Source organism: Magnolia sinica, chromosome 6 (genome assembly GCF_029962835.1).
Source record: "Magnolia sinica isolate HGM2019 chromosome 6, MsV1, whole genome shotgun sequence".
Classification (NCBI taxonomy): Eukaryota; Viridiplantae; Streptophyta; class Magnoliopsida; order Magnoliales; family Magnoliaceae; genus Magnolia; species Magnolia sinica.
Window position 1 is genome coordinate 95,203,950 of NC_080578.1, and position 19,256 is coordinate 95,223,205.

A 19,256-nucleotide genomic window follows, 5' to 3' on the forward strand; every position below is an offset into this window, starting at 1 on the left:
CCTGACCCTACGCCATTTTGAGATGAAGAGCCCGCATGACATCCTTCAGCTTTCTGATGCCGAGCCCGCCTTCAGCCTTAGGGGTAGAGACTGAATCCCAGCTCTTCCAATGGACCTTGTTTCTACCTTCTCGCCAGCCCCACAAGAAGTTTGCAATAGCCTTTTCAATTTTTTGTAGAGTTTTGGAAGGAACAACCAAGGCTGACATGATGTGCACAGGACTGAAGAGATTAATATGAGCCTACCCGCTTAAGAGAGGAGCCTACCATTCCATCCTTGAATCCTGGCTAAGATCTTGCCAATCAAGGGGCCGACATCTCTACTGGAAGTTCTCCCTTAAATAATGGGGATGCCCAAATATGAAAAGCTCCTGGGTGTTTTCGTAAAGCTTAGGGTCCTCTCAATGCTACAGATCCTGCCTGCAGGGAGCTTAGAAGAACAGAAAAATGCACTCTTTCGCAAGTTAACGCACTGGCCTAACGCTGTCTGATATTTTTGCAAGAAATTTCGAACTGTTGTTTAATTTCGAACTATTGCCAGAAAAATGCACTCTCAATGAACGTGTTGTTTAATTGTCCCATTAATATTGTCCCATAAAACATATTGGCCTTCTTCTAGCTATCTTATAAAATTTTTGTTTTTAAGTTTGAGTGGTGCACGATAATCACACAAAAAATCCAATGAACATCTCCATTTCTTCTACCTAGCTCAAATTTTTATGGCCAACATCCTTCTCGAGCTTTCCACTCTCATTAGTTGTTGATCCAAGATATTGAAAGTGATCATTTTGAGAAAAAATTTAGTAAAAAATATTAGCTAATTTCTCATTTCATGTACTATTATTATTGAAATTGCACTCCATATACTATGGTTTAGTCTGACTAATTCTAAATCATTTAGGTTCTAAAGTACCCTCCATAAATCTAGCTTTGTGTTCATGTCATCCCTCATCTCGTCAATCATAAGTATGTCATCTAAGAACAATGTATACCATGGGATCTCTCCCTACAAATGCATTATTAATTTGTCCATAATTTATATGAAAAGGAATGAGCTCAATACCGATCCTGGTAGTCCAGCATGCATCGTTTGGATGTGGATTACTAAACATAGAGGAAAGAAAAGAAATTCTCCAAAAAAAAAGGCTTGTCGTTTAGATGGCTGATAAAAAATTTAGCTAAGATTGTTTGGAGGTCTATGGATGAAGGTTTGTACTGCCTCAAGCTTGTGATTGTTGTTTTTTTGTGGGCAATGTAGCAGTTGGGCTGGTGGTTTAAAAAAAAAAAAAAACACCGATCCCAATTGCAAGCCTATAGTAGTTGGAAATTCACTCGTCTCTCTATTAGCAATCCTCACATTTGTTATCTCTCTCTCCTCATATGTAACCTTAATTATGTCAATTAATCCTCTTGAAACTCTTTTCTTTCCCAATGCCCACTAAATTAACTCTCTAGGAATCTTATCATAAACTTCTTCTATGTCAATCAAGAGTACTATGTGGAGATTCATCCACCTCTCATTAAATTTCTCTATCAATTATCTAAATAGATATAGTAAAATAGCTTTAATGGTATACCTCCCTGGAATGAGTGATCCCTGTTGATGAACGAATTTGAGAGATGTCATCCCCTCTTGTTCTTTTTTTTTTAATAACAAAAACAGGCTAAACGTAGCCTGTAATTCATATAAAAAAGAAGTGGCTAATTACAGAGGCTATACTTCGGGCTGCCCAAGAATCCTCAGAAATTGACAATGGGCAACCTATTATCCATGATGTAGCTTTTTTACAAAATAACCTATAAAACCTTGGATCAGCAAGAACAAAAAGAGACCTACACAAACCCAAAAATGGGCCAACACAAGCCCACCCAATGGTGGGCTAACCCCTAACCAAGCCTAGACCCACTCTATCTAGAAAGATAAGGCCCCTCACCTCCCTAGGCAATTCTACCACCGAAAGAAACAGGGAAGAGGCTTGGGACCCGCTGCCCATTCTAGCCATCTTATCAGCCGGGCCATTTCCTTCACGGAAGGTGTGGAGGAACTGAATTTCCCCTCCTCGCTAGAGGGCTTTGATCCTGCCCAGCCAATATTTCCATTTCCACACCCTGGCTTGTTGGCCTCTGAAAGCAGGTTGATAGTAAGCAAGGAATCCGATTCCACAAGGATCTTAGAGAACCCCCTTTGGAGACAGAGGAACAGCCCATCATGAATTGCTCTTAATTCAGCACGGGTGTTGGACGCCCTACCGTATCCCGCAGCAAAAGCGAAAATGAAGCCCGCAGAGTCACCTCTACAAATCCCAGCACCCCTGGCCAACCCAAGGTTTCCCCTGGCAGACCCATCAACATTAATCTTAACCCACCCAACAGGGGGTTTGATCCATCTGATTAGTTGGACGTTACACGCTGCAGGTCCAGAGAGAGGGGGACCCAGTGAAGGCGGAAAGAGGACGGATGTGGGCCGAGAACTGCTAGGATTGCACCTATTAGAGATCGCGGTGAGCCAGCCTCTCTCGAGATCTGTACCTGGATAGAGGGGGGGTAGCTATCAAATTTTGCCTGATTTCTACCCTTCCACAGTTCTCAGATGATGATGCAAGGGGCCAGTTTGAACAAGGTCTTTACCCAGCCCATGGGAGAAGGTCCACTCCACCACTGTTCCAGCTTGGCTTCAACAGAAGACGCCCCCGAGAGGGATCTCCCAAAAATAGCGGCAAAGTGGGACCATGATAAGGGTCGAATATTGCATATCAGACCCTAATCATTGCATGATTTTACGTACATGATAATGCTTAATGGAATATTTTAATTATATTTTTGTTGCAGGATGAAATCAGGAGCGTTGATGGAAAAAAGAGTACTACAAGCATGGATTTGACACTCCGAAGTCACCAGAGCAAGGGATGCACTCCAGAGAACTAAGACTGAAGAATTTACATGTCAGAGACCCGAGAAAATCAAGCCGTTCACGTTAAAAAGGTACGAAAATGGTCCAGAATGCAAGATCACATGGTTTCCGCCATCCGATTGACTCGAAACTTCATACATGGGATGGGGGGCATAAATAAACCGTACACATAAAATTTTAACCATTTTATATCTCGATAAGTGGCCCAACGGCCAGATCAGCCCATTAACTTCCAGTTTGGGGTCCACCTGCAAGCTGCATATGCCTCATCTTTGGTATCAACATTTTAAATTATATGGAGAACCATATGGATGGAGGAGATTTGGTATATACATCATGATGGACCTCACATGTGCACTGCATGCACACAGTGCGGATGCACACCAGCCGTGCACCCATACACTCAAGGTCGGTCAGCAGGCGCTGACCGACAAAATATAAAAAAAAGGAAACTGCTGTTTCTGGCTTCACAAAATTGGGAAACAGGGACTTGCGGTCCCCTGTCGTGGGCCACCATCGTGATTTGTAGGTCCAATCTGAACCGTCTATTAGACCATAATGGCTCATATTACTATCGCCTAGGTGGTGGTATTTCAGATGATAGCAGAGATCGGTTTTCAACCGTTCAAAAGCAGAATGGACGGTAGGTTTAAAACTCCATGGGCCACATCAACAGACAGTGAAAACCGTCCATGCTCGACCGAAATTTCATCGTGCATCCAATGGACGGGGTGGATTTCTCCGAAAATGCTTATGTGGGGTCCACCGAGCATCGCAGCGCTGGACGTGCGAAGGCTTATGCACGTCCGTGAAAAGTGGACTTCCGGGCAGTTGTGGCCCACCATATTTGATCAGATGAAAGATCTGATCCGTCCATCATGTAGAGAACTCGAAAACATCCTAAGGGACGGTATTTATTTGGAAACTGAGCGAGGAAAGAGGGCCTGTTTTGCATCTAAATTCAGCAGCGAAAAGGAGTCCGCACGCAACTGCTGCGTCAATAGCTGTCCCTAATCTCCACCAGTTACTATTTTCATGCACAGCTCTCCACCGCACCTAAGAGCTATAAAGGAGAGGAGAAGGCTCGTTTTTGGGGAGAGCCAGGGAGGAGAAAAAGAGAAGAAAGCAAGGGGAATCTATGGCTGGACGTGGAGCTGAGAACAGACAAGAAAGAGAGAAGGGAGAGATTGGAAAGGGATGTATTTTTATCAAGTATGTTTTTCCTTCTTTCCAGTTGAATCTATGAGTTTCTAAGTTCTTAGCTAGGGCTGAGATGAAGCCCCTAATTTGAATAACCATGGTTATGTGTTGATTTCATTTTGATTTAATTGATTTGTTTCTTTCTCTAGCATGCTTAATTGAAAGTTTTGTACTTCTCCATTCTAAGGGCTCAACCAAAGTCTAGTTATGGATGTTGTTTGGAATATTATTCTAGGTGCTTGTGTTTGACCATGAACAGGTTCCTATAGAGGAAGAAACAGGAATCTACATCTCTCCATGCCTGACCATGGATGGAAAGATGTGATCCATATGCTTTAAGGAATTATACATTTTGTGTGCCCGACCAAGGACATAGAGTGCGCTTTATTTATTTTGATATCAATCTGAATTAGGGTGAATCAACAGGTAGAACAAGGTTTATGATAATTAGAGGTGGATTCGAAAGTCCTAGTCTTCTCCTTGATTGAATTTTCCTTATTGCTCTCGATTATTTTTCCATTGATTTTTGTTTAGTTTACTCAATTACTATCTCAAATATTTGTTGGATTAGTTAAGAAGAGTCTTTAATTTTGAATTATGACAACCAGTCCTCGTGGGAACGATCTCGTAATACGTACCATATCTACATCTGATTCGTATACTTGCGAGTTTAAAATCATTTAAATCAGGTTGGTTTAAATAAAACATCAGACCACAACACCTCGCCCTAGCGCTGAGAAGAAATAGATGGTTAATAGTTTCGGCCGCTGGCCCTTAAGTCACGATCCCATCGCAGCAGACACAACGGGAGGCGAGATGAACTCCTCTGGCTTAGATTGCTGATTCAACTGGAACAGCTCCCTTGATCGACTTCCAGACTAGAATGAGAATTTGGGGGGCAGTTGAGGGAACCATATCCTGCTGTAGCAGCTAACCTACGGCCTAGGAGACCGCCAATAATACCATGCTGAACGGACAAAAAACTCGCGAGATGGATCGAGGGACTAGCATGGAGCATCAAGGTCTTCTGAGGTGCAGTAACCACCGTGGAAGATGGCATCAATGATCTCATGCGGCAAGAACGTGAACAACGAGGAAGGGGGAAAAGGCCCCGCCCGGCCCAAACAATCTTTGATACGCAGTCCCTCAGCTCGGTTGGAATGGACCACTGCACTTTGTCGATGAGGGGGCCAGCACCAGCCCAGTTGTCTCTCCAGACATTACAGTCGGCCCTCCCAATGAGCCACTGTGTATTGGAGTCCAGCAGAGGGAACAATTCCCTAATCCGCTTCCATAATGGGGAGGCTGTAGTCTGACGCTGGCCCTGCCCCATTAAACATAGATCTTGATGATACTTAGCCCGCATGAAACCACCCCAGAGACTCCTATCTTCCTTAAACTTCACGGCCCAGGCCATCTTGAGCCGAAGAGCTTTCATAACCTCAGCTAGACTTCTAATTCATAGGCCACCTTCAACTATAGGGGACGCAATCTCCTTCTATTTCCTCCAATGGTGTTTTCTCTTGCCGTCAGCCCACCCCCAGAAGAAGTTAGCAAAACGGCTTTCCTGCGTCTTTAAAACGGAGGATGGGATGGCAGCAGTTGTAAGGGGTGCACTAGAATGCTGCTGAGAACATGTTTCACTAGAGTAGCTCTCCCTGCTTGAGTTAAACGCTTAGCTTTCCATCATTTTATCCTGCTATCCACTTTGTCCACTAGAGCCTGAAAATCAACTGATTTTCTTCTGCCTGCAGCAACTAGGACACCAAGATAGACCATTTTGGGAGGCGAATTCGGCATACCCAACACTTCTTGGATGACAGCGGCCCTTGTAGGAGAGAGGGAAGCAGAACACATAAACCTGCTCTTTTGTAAGTTAATTTTCAAACCTGCAACTTATTGAAACCGAACAAGGAATCGATTCGCAGCGCGAACCGATCTAGGGCCTCCGTTGACAAACAACAAGGTGTTGTCAGCATACAAAAGGTGGGAGATTCTCGGGATGTTTCGACCTGATTGGAAGGCAAGATAGCTGCCCTATCAATGAGATCCTTAAATCCTCTGCTAAGCACCTCAGTATCCAAGATGAAAAGGCTGGGGGAGAGGGGATCCCCTTGCCTCAACCCACAGGTAGACTTAAAGAAACCACCAGATTTGTCATTGATTAAGACCTAAAACCAACAGCTTCTCCAGCACCTTTCCACCATCCTCACCCAAGGAGTCGAGAAGCCGAAGCGAAATAGGACTTTCTTGAAGAAGAACCAATCAATTCTATCATACGTTTTTTTCAAGTCAAAAATTCCAACCTCAAACTCTCCTATTAATGTCCCTCATCAGCTCTTGCGCAACCGCAATGTTCTCTGCAATAGATTGGTCTTGGACGAAGGCCCCTTGCTCTAAGGAAACCAGGTTAAGGAGCAGCCTGGCTAGCCTTCTAGCAATGGTTTTAGCGAGGATTTTGTAAACATAATTGCACAGGCTGATAGGGCGAAAGTAGGCAAAAGTCTTGGGGGAATCCCCTTTTGGGATAAGACAAATCAGCGAGGTCGTGAATGCCCTGGGGAGCAAGCTCCCTTGAAATAGAGCAATGGTAGCCTTGTGGAGGTCCTGCCCCACTACATCCCAACAACCTGAGAAAAAGGCCCCCAAGAATCCATTGAGACCTAGCGCACCGTCAGCTGGGAGGGCCAGGACCGCTTCTTTAACTTCTTGGAGAGACGGTTTGGCCATCAGGAACTCATTGTCTTCCGCAGAGACCAGGTTTGGGATGACGGCCAACCCCAACGTCCAGTGCATCCGTTGAGCAGAGCATGTGGAAGAACCTCACTGCTTCGGCTTTAATCTGGACCGGAGATTCTACCAACTGCCCCGACTCCAAAGTGATGGCCCTGATCAGCGACCTCCTATGCCTAGTCGCCACCGAAGTATGAAAGAAATTTGAGTTCTTGTCCCCTTCCATCAGTCAATTGTTCTGGGCCATTGGTTTCCAAAAGATCTCCTCAAGCAGCTCAAGATGACAGAGCCTGGCGTTCTCATCAATGAGGTCTTGGTGGGCCCTGATGTTGGTCTCCCCAATGGAGTCCAGATGCTAAAGTCACTCCTCAAGCTGAATAATGTTCTGTTCGGCTGCTTTAATCTGTGCGAATACGTTGCCAAAGGACTCTTTATTCCAGGATTTCAGACTTCTCTTGACATTGTGCAGCTAGTCCAGCAGATTGCGCATGGGGTCCTGATCGTAAACTGAATCCCAGGCAGCCTTAACTGTCAACTAAAAGTTGTTGTGGAGGAGCCACATACGCTGGAATCGAAATGGTTTAGCCACCGCCTCAGACTGCATAGGGAAAAGGAAAAGGAGAGGAGTGTGATCGGAGTTAGTACGAGGGAGATGTTCCACCTGAAAATTGTGAAACGTGTTATTCCATGATGGGTTGATAAGCACCCTGTCTAGCCTGGCCCAAACTCTCCCCGCACCGGACTGATTGTTGCACCAAGTGAAGCCATTACAAATGTAACCGGCATCAAGCAACCATGCCCTATTGATTGTATCGACGAAATCTGCCAAGCTGGAGTGAACTTGACTTCTCCGGCTTCTCCTCTCAGAAGCCACTGTCGTGGCATTAAAATCGCCAGCCATGGCCCATGGGCCCTGCACATGCCTAGACAAGCTAACCATGTCTTCCCAAAGAATCCTGCGCTGGATCCTAGTGCAGCTGGCATAGACAACTGAAAAATTCACCTGAGATTGAAACTAGGGAAGAATAGCTAAAAAGGTAATAAGCTGATTGGATTTAAAAAGAACTTGAAATTGTGGCAGGTTGTTAAAGAAGACCTAGATTTTGCCTCCCTCTTCAACGTTGGAGCAAGAGGAATAGAAACCCAACTTTAGACCAATCGTCACTCTTTTAGCATCTCTTACCTCCAAATGGGCATTAGTCAAGAGATGCTATAGTCAAGGGGTAGCACCGTGTGCGAGGATCACCTGAATCATTTATTCTTCAATGATTTTTTGGCTAGGGCGGCATATGGATTCTTCAATAGGTTGTGTAAGGTTGATGTCACCCTAAACAAATCGATGATCCAACATCCCTCTCGATGGTTTGCGGTAGCCAAAAATAGGAACTTGGGAGTTGTGGATGGAAAGAAACAGGAGTCATTTCGAGGGTCATAAGGTGAATGCATGGAGGGTGATAGAATTTGGTGATAGGTGTATTTTTGTTTGTTAAGGAGGGATATTCAATATTCCAGTCTCATTGGGGGATGCAAGCATTCTAGGACCAATTGGGTTGCCAAACTATAAGGTGAAAAGGAAGTGTGCTAGGTTGGCTAGGTGAATCTACCACCAGGTCGTCTAAAACTAAATGTGGACAAATCCTCATGATGGAACCTAGGCCAAAATGGGGTAGAAGGCTATTACCAGGACTTGAGGGGAGATTATTATTTTTTTTGCCTTCCATCACTAGCATAGACTCTCTTCCAATATTATTGTTGAGGCTCATGCTCCGTGACAGCCTATCAATCTATCAAGAGTTGGGAATGAGAGGGATTTAGGTGGAGAGTGATTCTTTGGCCATTGTAAATGGTCTTCTCTTTTAGACTTGAAGTGCCGATATTGGGAAGCATGGTACTAGTGGAATGAAATAGCTTATTCCCTAATTTCCATTAATGCTGAGTTGAGGTACATATGGAGAGAATGCAATGAGATTGTGAACTATTTAGCACCGATGGGTAGCCGGCTAGCCCTATCACATCTTTCTATCGCAGAGGGAACTCCCCAGGGCAATAGGAGGGAGAGTGATGATTAACAAGCTGTGTATTGACAGTTTTAGATTGGTTTGATATGGACTATCTAACTAGTTTTTCATTTTTTTTTTTAGTGAGTTGAATTCGGGTTTTATAGTCTTGATCTTGTTTTGGTTGTATAGCTTCATTCAGGAGGTAAAGGCACTCCCCTTCAGGTATAATTTTTGTTTGTAGTGTCAATGAATAGCAAGTGGCGAGCTCCCAACTTGTTCAAAAAAAAAAAAAAAAAGACCACTCTTGCATGAAATGAAAGTGATTTAATTTTCTAATATATATGTCTCACGCCCAAGTCTTTAATTTGGACAGTTGGTTCAATATTACTTGGTGGTAAGTGATGGTGCAAAAATGACGCGGAATAGATGAAGCTAACCCTTTGAATGGGGCCAATTTGTTACAACTAACCGATGTTTATGAGCCATAGATCACATAGTTAGAATCACAAATGAAAGTTGCAATACAAAATAAGATCTTTTTTTAACAAAATAGAATCTATTAAATAAATGTTTCAAGATGATGATTTGATTTATTTTGTTAGGCCACAAGCAATCTTAACTATCCATTTTCCATGCTACCGATCAAATGTTTGGGATCATATGATCGGCATGCTTTTTGCACCATAGCTTGCTCCAAGTTATATGAATCATTAAAGATTTTAAATCTTTAATAGGTAATTATCCCTAGTGACAAAGCTTTGCGGTAAAAGATTAGTGGGATCAATCAGGTACATGGAACCTTTAAGCTATTGAAGGTATTATTCCAGAGGCAACCATCAGTTTGATCAAGGAAAGTGTAGTGACCATCTCTAACAGGAAAGATCACCTTGTCTGGAACGTAACCTCCTCCGATAAATTCTCCCTCAAATTTACCTAGAACACCCTATGCGCAAATGAACAGCCAGCCTGATTCGCGTTAACGCAAATGACCATGCTATGCTGAGCCGCGTTCAGGCGAATGATCCTTGTCTGTCCACCGAAAGTCCATGCTAATGACAATGCCATTTTGGTTTAATGCAAGGTGTTGATTCGCGTTCAAGTGAAGTTAAGTCTTAAATCTCTCCTTCCACTACTTGTTGGTTAAGGCTTTTGAATATCATTTTTGAGACATAGTGATCCATACTCTCTTTTGGGGGGCGTCGGCTTGGCGACCTAGGCTCTGTCCACCAAACCCCACTAGATCTGTTCCCGAGAGTACCCTCAAAAAGGAACCTTTCCTCTCCTCAGCCATTTCGGGTTAAGAAGATGTTAAAGCACATTTATCTCTATAAGAATAGTGCATTTCGACCGGACGCCCCATCCCTTTTGCTAGTATCTAAAGTTTTCGAATTCTAAAAATAAAACCTAGGCAATGCAGGGGAGGGAACGCATTTCCCTCCCAAACCAGAGATCTTCAGGGCACCAAAGGGCATCCGGCTTCTTTATTTTTGCTGAAAATCTCCCTTTTGATTGTTCTAGGGTGGACCTCGATTTCATCTTTGGTAGGTACGGAAAACTGCAGGATATCTTCATTCCTACATTACCAGGAACCCCAAAATCGAGAGGATTTACAGATCATCATATTCCTCTACGAAGATGATGCCAGAGCGGCAATTGGGGTGCTGAATGGGAAGAGGATTGATGGTCGCGTCGTCACTGTTCAGCCAGCTACCTCACTTCCGAGAAGTCAGAGAAAACCTCCCCATCAACTCAACCCCAATCAGCTCCCCTGTAGACCCAACACCTTCAGCGAAGTTCTCAAGAGAATCCCCTCTGCTCCAAAACGGGTGGAGGAGGAGTCATTTACTGTAGTAGCGAACGTAGCTGTTGTCGCCCATCGGAGACGCTGCTTGGAGAAATCCCTTGTGGGTTTCTCCACCCACCCCAATACCCCTCTTATCCAGCTAATCATATCCCTCATAAGCTCCAGGTTCAGTGCTTCGGCCATCGATGTGGTTAGATTATCTCCAGAAGCTTTTCTTCTACAGTTTAGAACCATGGAAGAGCTGCAGGACTTTTCCTCAGGCTCCGCCCTCCACGCATCCATGGGGCTGGACAGATTAGAACCCTGGAAGTCGAACACCATGATGGGGCACAATGGAGCTTGGATTAGAGTATATGGAATCCCGGCCTATGCCTGGCTCAAGTCTGCGATTATCGATATCTGTCAGCACTTTGGAAAGGTTATCCAGGTGGATTCATCGGCTAGGTTTGGAATCTTCTAGATTTTTGCCAAAGTCAAGATCTCCATGAGGCCAGGGAGAGACTTATTTAAGGTTCTAAACCTACAAGTGGGACAACAGGCCTACCCAATTTTTGTTGTTCTAGAAAACCTAGGATCTACCCTCAGATCCTCCTCCATCCTCCACCCCTCCCCTAAGGAACCCCCTCTCAGAGATCAAAACACCAAGGAGTGGGTTCTTTCATCATTCCACCAAAATAGGGGAGGGTACCCTAGCCGCCCTTCACCTGTTCGTGAAAAAGCCTTGCACACAGAAGCAGTTTTTGGATACTTAGCCAGTCAGCAGTATGGTTCAAGTAATGATGGGAGTCCCCTGGGCTCCTTTATCCCTGCCACGCCAGCTTCAGCCAATCATCTTGAGATTGCTCTCCCTACAAAGGACCCTAAACCACAACGCCAGCCCAACCCGCAGCCTGTTTTCTCCCCAATGTTACAGTTGAATGTACCCACAAGATTGTTTGTTGAACGCAGTTTCCAACATAATCAGCACGCAGTTCCAGTAAACAGCACCAAATCTAAGGAGATCGTAGCCCCAAGTCCCTCCCAACAACAAATCAAGGAGTCAATTCTCCACAATTTCCCCTCCCCCAATCAAGCCCGTAGGCTCCTCCCTTCCCTGTCGGAGGGAGATAGGTCTAGAGAACCGTGGGACTTACCCAACTCACCAATGCAGGCCTCTCCTCCTCACCCAATCTCCACATCGAGAGTTGAACCTTCACCTTCAGGTATAGGCCATATACACATAGACCTATCTCCTTGCTTCCAAGCCTGCCCAATCCAACAACCAGTCCCTCTCCAACTACCCAACTCCATCCCTCCCTATGAGTCCAAGTTACAATCAGGCCTATATTCAAAAGAAGACAGCCAACCTAGTAAGTAGGAAATTTTGGGTAACCAGACAGTTCCCCTTGAGGAAATGGAGCAAAAAAAGGGGTTCTCTGAAAACCAATCAATGGTGTATTTAAACAGCTTTATCAGATCTTGGAGAGGTAAAAGAAGAAGTATAACAGGGCCATTAACTCTGGTAGCGTTTCTCATGGATAGTATCCTTCTCTGAAATGTGAGGGGGATAAGTAATTCTCCCTCGGTCAGGCATGTGAAACAGTTGATCTCCACCCACAAACCAGGGATTGTTATTCTTTTAGAGCCCATGTTAGTAGATTCCAGATGAGTAAATACTAGCCTAAAGCTCGGCTTCTACTATTCCATATCAAATGCATTAGTAGGGGGCAAAATCTGAGTGTTTCATCATGCATCAATAGGTGTGGACTCCCTATCAGCGTCGGATCAGTTCCTAGCTTTTAGGGTTAGGGTGCCGAATCTCGTCCAACAGCTGCAAGTACTTGTGTTTATGCCAGATGTTCTTACCTTCGGAGGAGGGATCTTTGGGCTGATCTAGCTTATCAATCCAACTCGCTCATTGGTCCATAGATTGTTTGTGGGGACTTCAACGTAGTGATAGCCCAATCGGAAAGGATTAGAGGGAACTCCTTGGTTGGCCCAAGCTCTACCAACTTTATTCAGGCTATAAACCAAGCCAACCTGATTGATGTGGGTTTCTCAGGGAGTGCCTTCACCTAGTGCAACAACCGCTCGAGGACTAGTAGAAAATGAGCTAGACTCAACCGTGCCCTTTGTTCTCTAGATTGGATCCAGACCTTTCCTTCCTTCCGCGTGAATCATTTGCCCCATGTTAACTCGGACGACCCTCCCCCCCTAAAACCGTTCCGGTTCCAAAGAATGTGGGCCCAGCATGATGGATTCAAGCAAGTTGTTTCAGAAGCCTGGAAATCTGATATATTCATCAACCCAATGATTCATCTTCTTCTCAAGATGGGGAGTACTGAAGAAGCGTTGAAACGTTGGAACTGGGAGACTTTTGGTAACATTTTCGCCCAGATTAAAGTTTCTTTTGCGAAGGTGGAAAAGCTCGAGCAGGAGGCAATCGCCTCTCCTACCACCTCTATCCTCTCCTCCCTTGACAAGGAAAGGTCCAATCTGCAATGCCTAAAATTTCTGGAAGAGGTTTTCTGGAAACAAAAGTTCAGGAACAGATGGCTCAAAGAAGGTGATAGAAACTCTAAGTTCTTCCATACTTTAGTAACAAACCGGATCAGAAGATCCCATATCAGTCAAGTTGTATTACAGGATGGGTCCATTACTTCCGACCAGGCCCAAAAGAAAGCTGCAGCTTCTGACTTCTTCAAGCTTCTTTATTCAGCTGAAGCCATAACACCTATAGCTGATTCCTCCATCAAGCTCCCTCCGTTGGTCTCCCTAGCCTACAACGACTTCCTCCTAACCCCTCCCATCGTAGAAGAAGTGAAACTTGTTGTTTCTTCGCTGCCTGTGGACGGTACCCCTGGCCCCGACGGATTTTCTAGAGTATTCTTTTCATCGTGCTGGAACATTGTGGCAGAGGATCTCTACCGTGTAGTTAAATTCCTTTTCCAAGGAGGTACGCTTCCTAGAGCTTTTTCTACAACTCTCCTTTGTTTAATCCTCAAATGTGTAGCGCATAAGTCCCTCTCTGATTTTCGCCCTATTAGTTTATGTAATTGTGTATATAAGATTTTCTCTAAGGTGATTGTAACTAGGCTTAACACAATCCTTCCCAACCTTATTTCCGATGAGCAAATGGCATTTGTCCAAGGTAGATGAATAGCAGATAGCATTGCCTTGGCGCAAGAGCTTCTTTGAGATATTGATAAGAAGGTCAGGGGCAGTAACATGATTTTCCAGATTGACCTAGATCGTGTAAGCTGGCCTTTCCTCAAGGCCGTTCTCCTTAAGTTCGGTTTCAGCCGGTCGTGGATCTCGATTGTGGAGCAATGCTGGACGTCACCTTGGTTCTTGGTGCTTTTCAATGGCGAGGCTACGAGCTTCTTTAATTCTGAAAGAGGGCTCCGCCAAGGAGACCCTCTTTCTCCTAGTCTCTTCATCTTAGTGATGGATGTTCTCAATCGGGGCTTACATAATCTGTTTTCAACTAACTTATGCAAGTCCTATAAGACTAGAAGAGGGAATCTAACAATTTCCCATCTTTTGTTTGCGGATGATACTACGGTCTTCATCAACGGTGGCAGCACCTCTCTAAATAATCTGATGGCTTTCCTCCAGAATTTCAACCGCGTGTCTGGCCTGAAGATCAACCTTACCAAAAGTAGTTTTATGGTGTCCTCGGCAAGGAGTAGAATTTGGAGAACAGAAAGATTGACGGGTATCACAAGAGCGACATCAATTTTTTCCTATCTCGGAGTGTCGTTATCCAAAGGGAAAATCTGGGCTACTACGTACCAGCCCCTGGTAAAGAGAATTGTGTCCCGCATCGCGGGTTGGAAGGCCCATTTCCTTAATCAGGCAGCCAGAGTTACCCTTATCAAGCACGTCCTCTCCAGCATCCCTATACACACCCTAGCAGCGGTTGACATCCTGAATAAAACCCTTACGGCCCTTGAGTTTGCATTTGCTGACTTCTTCTGGGGGCGGTCAAATGGAAAGAAAAACCTCCACAGGGTGAGCTAGAGAATTATTGCTTCCCCAACCAAGGAGGGCAGGTTGGGCATTAGAGCTTTGAAGGAGGTTTCAATGGCCTAAACAATAAAGAACGCTTAGAACATTTTCTATGGTCATGAGACTAGCCTCTTAGGGAAATTCATGCGTGCTAAGTATGGGGTAAATGACGACCGAACCGCCTCCAATCAGCATCAGTCTGCCTCCCCAACTTGGAAAAAGGTGGCCAAGCTCCTGGATCTCCTCGCGGCTAACTCCCGCCTAATTCTGGGGGATGGAAACAGTAACTTTTGGGAGACGGGGCTGGGCCCCCTCAAGCCATGGATTCTTGGAAGGATCCCTCATCGCGACTGCATCCTAAAGATCAATGAAGTTATTGGGCCAGAGGGCCTTTTTGCTCCTTTGCCGGCCAATTTTCAGACTTGGTCCGCCTCCACATTATTGCGGAAGGCTTCTCTACCAACCTTGTCTCTGACTGGGCTGTTTGGTCCAGAGAGAAGTCAGGAAAGTTCACCATCAAATCAGCATGGAAGCTCGTCCACGGCCAGGGTCAGTCTCGCTCCTGGGCCAAATGAGTTTGGCATCCCTTCCTCCCCTCCAAAAATTGGAATTTTTGTTTGGAAAATCCTGAACAGAGCCTCCCCAATTGATTTAAATGTGAAGAAGAAGGGAGTTCACATGGCCTCATCATGCGGTTGCTGCCCTCTGTCTGGCCTCAGGGAGGAATCCCTCGACCATCTTTTTGTGGAAGGCACGCTTGCTGCAGCCACTTGGAGCCACTTCTCCTCCGTCCTCTCTATCGCTCTCCTCCCCAACCAATCCACTGGAGCTAAAGTGTCCCAATGGTGGGCCTTGGCCAACGACTCATCCCCGCCGGGCATCCTAAGAGGCCTGATCCTAGCTCTAGTTCTCTGGGAAATTTAGATGTCCAGAAAAGCAGTTCGCTTTCAAGGTGTCAAGTCGAGTGCCCTGCTCGCCATTCGCCAAATCCGTTCATGGGTTATCTACCTGTCCAAGGCTTTTACTCTTCCCCCTAGTAAAAATCAGGCTGACAAGGACATCCTGTAGGATCTCCACCTCCCCTTGATCAGTCTCACTCTGCACTCGGTGTCTTTTGTCAAATGGTTAAGGCCTCGGCAGGGGAGTGTGAAGCTGAACGTGGACGGCTCTTCTAGAGGCAATCCTGGCCCATCAGGAGGGGGGGTGTTTGCCGAGATGCTGGAGGGGAGTTCAAGTTCTCTTTCTCCATAGCGTATGGCCATGGATCGAGCTTTCTCGCGGAAGTTAAAGCCGTCATAGATGGCCTTATGATTTGCAAGGAGAAAGGCTTCACCTCCATTAAAGTGGAGAGTGATTCGCAAGTTGTTGTCGAGTTGTTTAATAGGGCTAATGATCCACCCTGGGGCGTTTTCTATTGGAAGAAGAGATTTGCCACGCTTCGGTCCTCAGGAGTCATTTCCATCAATCACTCCCCGAGAGAGGCTAACAAAGTTACCGACAGCCTGGCCCGCTAGGCTAGCTCCAATCAATAATCTAGATTATTTGAAGGCGTTTTCGATCTCCCCATCCTCACCCGTGGGGAACTAGTCCTAGATAAGGCCGGTCTTGGTTCGGTGCGGCTCTCTTAGCACCCTTTTTTGTTTTTTGCCTCCTTCCTTACGATAAGTGGGTCCCCTTGGGAAGGGCCCCCCCGAATTGTGTTTGCGCTGCTATGTAGGGTCTCGGGACTTTTTTTGTCAGCCTGAGCACCCCTCCCTTTGTGTAAAGTCTGTTCTTTAACGGAAAAGTTTCTTTTGAAAAAAAAAAAAGAATAGTGCATTCCGTGGTGTGAAGTCCGAGAGAAGGGATGTCATAATTGGAGTTTTGAATAAGATGACCTTTTCATTTTTATCTCTTTTTTTTTAAAAGTAATAAGAATAAGAGGTGTTAAGCTTTTTATCATCCTGGCGTCGTGCTATTTTTCCGCAGGACCTCCCCCTACAGTATCATCACCGTGTCATAATGACCCTTATGACCACGTCCCAATCGACCCCCCGGAGGAGTATGTGCTTCTAAAAGATCTTTCATACTGTGCCCAATCTCGAAGTTAGTTCTATACATATGACTAGCAAAAAAAATAAATGCAATAGCTAAATGATGATGAGCAATATCGGTCAACCATAAACTTTACGTTTGTGGATGGAATCCCCCGACAAGGGTTAGAATGACAGTTCCCGCTCCTTGGGAGGTACCAAATAAATGACTACTGGAATCGGGGTTTTGGGACTCTCTAGGCTTGGAACAAACAAGTCCCACCAAAGGTAGCAACATTTCTCTAGAAGGTGATGCATCCCAGTGGACGCAACGATCCAAAAAATTGGAATTAGTTTGGCATCCAAATGCGTCTGTTGCGACGAAATCTCCCCAACCATTTTTGCTCCTCCTAAGCTTAGCATCTCCAATCAGCCATCCTCTTCTACTATCCAGCAACTCACTTCATCTCACCTCTAGGTGAGCGCTAACTGTCATAAGGCAGGAGAGGTGATGCGGCACCAAATAGCTCCAACCAGGCCCTACTATCCTGACGTGAATGATCGAAGAAGTCGCAGAAATTCCCATCTGGATCAGCAACAGCCATGGGCTGGCCAAGGACCCCAGCCCCCCCAGCAGCCCTGACCCGCCTACGAGAACACAAAGACTAATGGATATCATTATCCTTCCCATCTGCAAACCTCCAGTGTTGAGAATTTAAACCGTCTCCCCTGTCATGGCACCACCACAACCAAAGTATGGTCTCACTTCGCGCTCCTCTTTCACGTTCCATTAATTCTCAATCATTCCATTGAGCGTCGAATTCATCAGTGGAGCGCGATAGCGAAAAGATCTTCTAGATGGCAGCTCCTTCAGGGATTGGCCCCCATTCATAATCTAGGAGCTTTGGTTAGGCAGAAATGCGGCCAAATACTACAGCCTTAAATTTTTGGCCTCCCAAACGATTCGTAAAGTCTCCAATTGGTTGAATGAAATAGGGAATCAGCTTCCTGGTTCAGACGGCAATTCCACCAGAGAAGACTTGATCATGCATGCATTGGGCACGAATAAACGCACATCTACAACTAGCAAATTGACTCAAATCATCAGATGGAATAAACCAGATAGGGGCTGGATGAAACTAAATGTAGACGGATCAGCAAGGGGAAACTCGAGGGTAGGAGGAGGAGGAGGTGCTTGCATGGACCATCAAGGCAGTCTGGTCTTCTCTTTCCATAACAAGTACGGCTCCATTACAAACAACATTGCTGAGGCGCAGGCAATGGTAGATGGTCTAAAGATCTGCGCAGATAAGGAGCTCAATAACATTATAATGGAAATAGACTCTCGCATTATTCATGAAGCTGTCTCCAATCTATTTCACTCTTGTGGCTGGAAGTTGTGGTATCGCCTTGAAATTATTCATCAATTCGTTCAACCACTCAACCTCCGTTTCTCTCACACCCTCCGTGAAGGCAATTCAGTGGCGGATGGTCTAGCAAAGATAGCAAGCAGCGGTGCTCCTGACAAGACCTACATATGCTTAATCCCCATCTTATCAGGGGCTCCCCAGTTCTAGACAAAATGGGCATGGGGCTAATGAGGAGAGGCAAAATTAGGGAGGGAGTGGATTAGAAATGTAACCTGAGTCTGTCAGGGGCTCTTTTCCTCAGGCAGCGTCCCCAGTAGAGGGTGGTTGGTCTGGTGGGCCTCAGTTTCATGCTACGCGTTGCGACGAGGAAGAGCGGTGTGGTCTTTGAGGTGATTTGCAACATCTACATCTACATATAGGAATGATGCGTATGGAGTTCTGCCCTCAGCAGGGAGGCTTCATCCTCTGTCTTCTTTTCCTTTTCCTGTTCTGCTTTTGTTCTTCCTTTCCTCAGTTTGTTTAGCCAATATGATAGGTGTTGTCCGTTTTTGTGTGGGGCCCACCCGAAATTCTAGCTTGTACATCTCATGTTCTTATGATCAATGGAAAAGGGGCATGGCCCTTCCTTTAAAAAAAATAATAAATAAATATGAAAAATAAAAATAAAAAAGTTTTAAGGATGTTACTAACATCTCCGTTAAGGTTGGGGACATTAGCAAAACCCAAAGACAAACAAACAGACACAAATGCTCCCACAAGACATGTAAACACCATCCAACTTATACATTAGATGTGTCACCTCATGTTTCAGCCCGATTTAAAACTCAGGTGAGCCGCGGGGGTGGACACACACCCTTGATCTTCACCAGCCAACTTGAGTAGTAAAACCTTCTGATTTTTTGCCTAACCCTTCATCCGGTCCAAATAAAGGGTTTGGACAGCCTAGATTCTATATATACAACACAGTAGGCCATCCATGCAAATCAACAATGACCTCCACTCTCGACTTGTTCCCCGTGCTGTGGCCCACCTGAATTTTAGATTGGACTTATTTTTAGGTCATGCCAGCAACTCAATCACACTATGTGGAAAAACATTGTGAAGTAATGTAGGGTTATTTCGATGATTAAAAATTGTGATCGTTGTTGTCAGATGAACTGTTGAGATTTCATTGGCAAAAGGCTGCATGCTTAGATTTTGCTGCAAGAAACACACGTTATTCAATAGAGTAGTCAAT

At 45.2% G+C, this 19,256-nt stretch overlaps 2 protein-coding genes across 2 annotated transcripts; both read left to right on the forward strand.

Annotated features, from left to right (window-relative positions):
• Positions 1-12,864: 12,864 nt before the first annotated feature.
• LOC131249745 (uncharacterized) lies at positions 12,865-14,649 on the forward strand. The gene is made up of 3 exons (XM_058250510.1): positions 12,865-13,582; positions 13,722-13,777; positions 13,867-14,649. Exons 1-3 carry the CDS (start codon positions 12,865-12,867, stop codon positions 14,647-14,649), a joined length of 1,557 nt encoding a protein of 518 aa, XP_058106493.1.
• Positions 14,650-17,782: 3,133 nt separating this feature from the next.
• Positions 17,783-18,226, forward strand: LOC131249746 (uncharacterized). The gene has a single exon (XM_058250511.1). It carries the CDS (start codon positions 17,783-17,785, stop codon positions 18,224-18,226), a length of 444 nt encoding a protein of 147 aa, XP_058106494.1.
• The last annotated feature ends 1,030 nt before the right edge of the window (positions 18,227-19,256 follow it).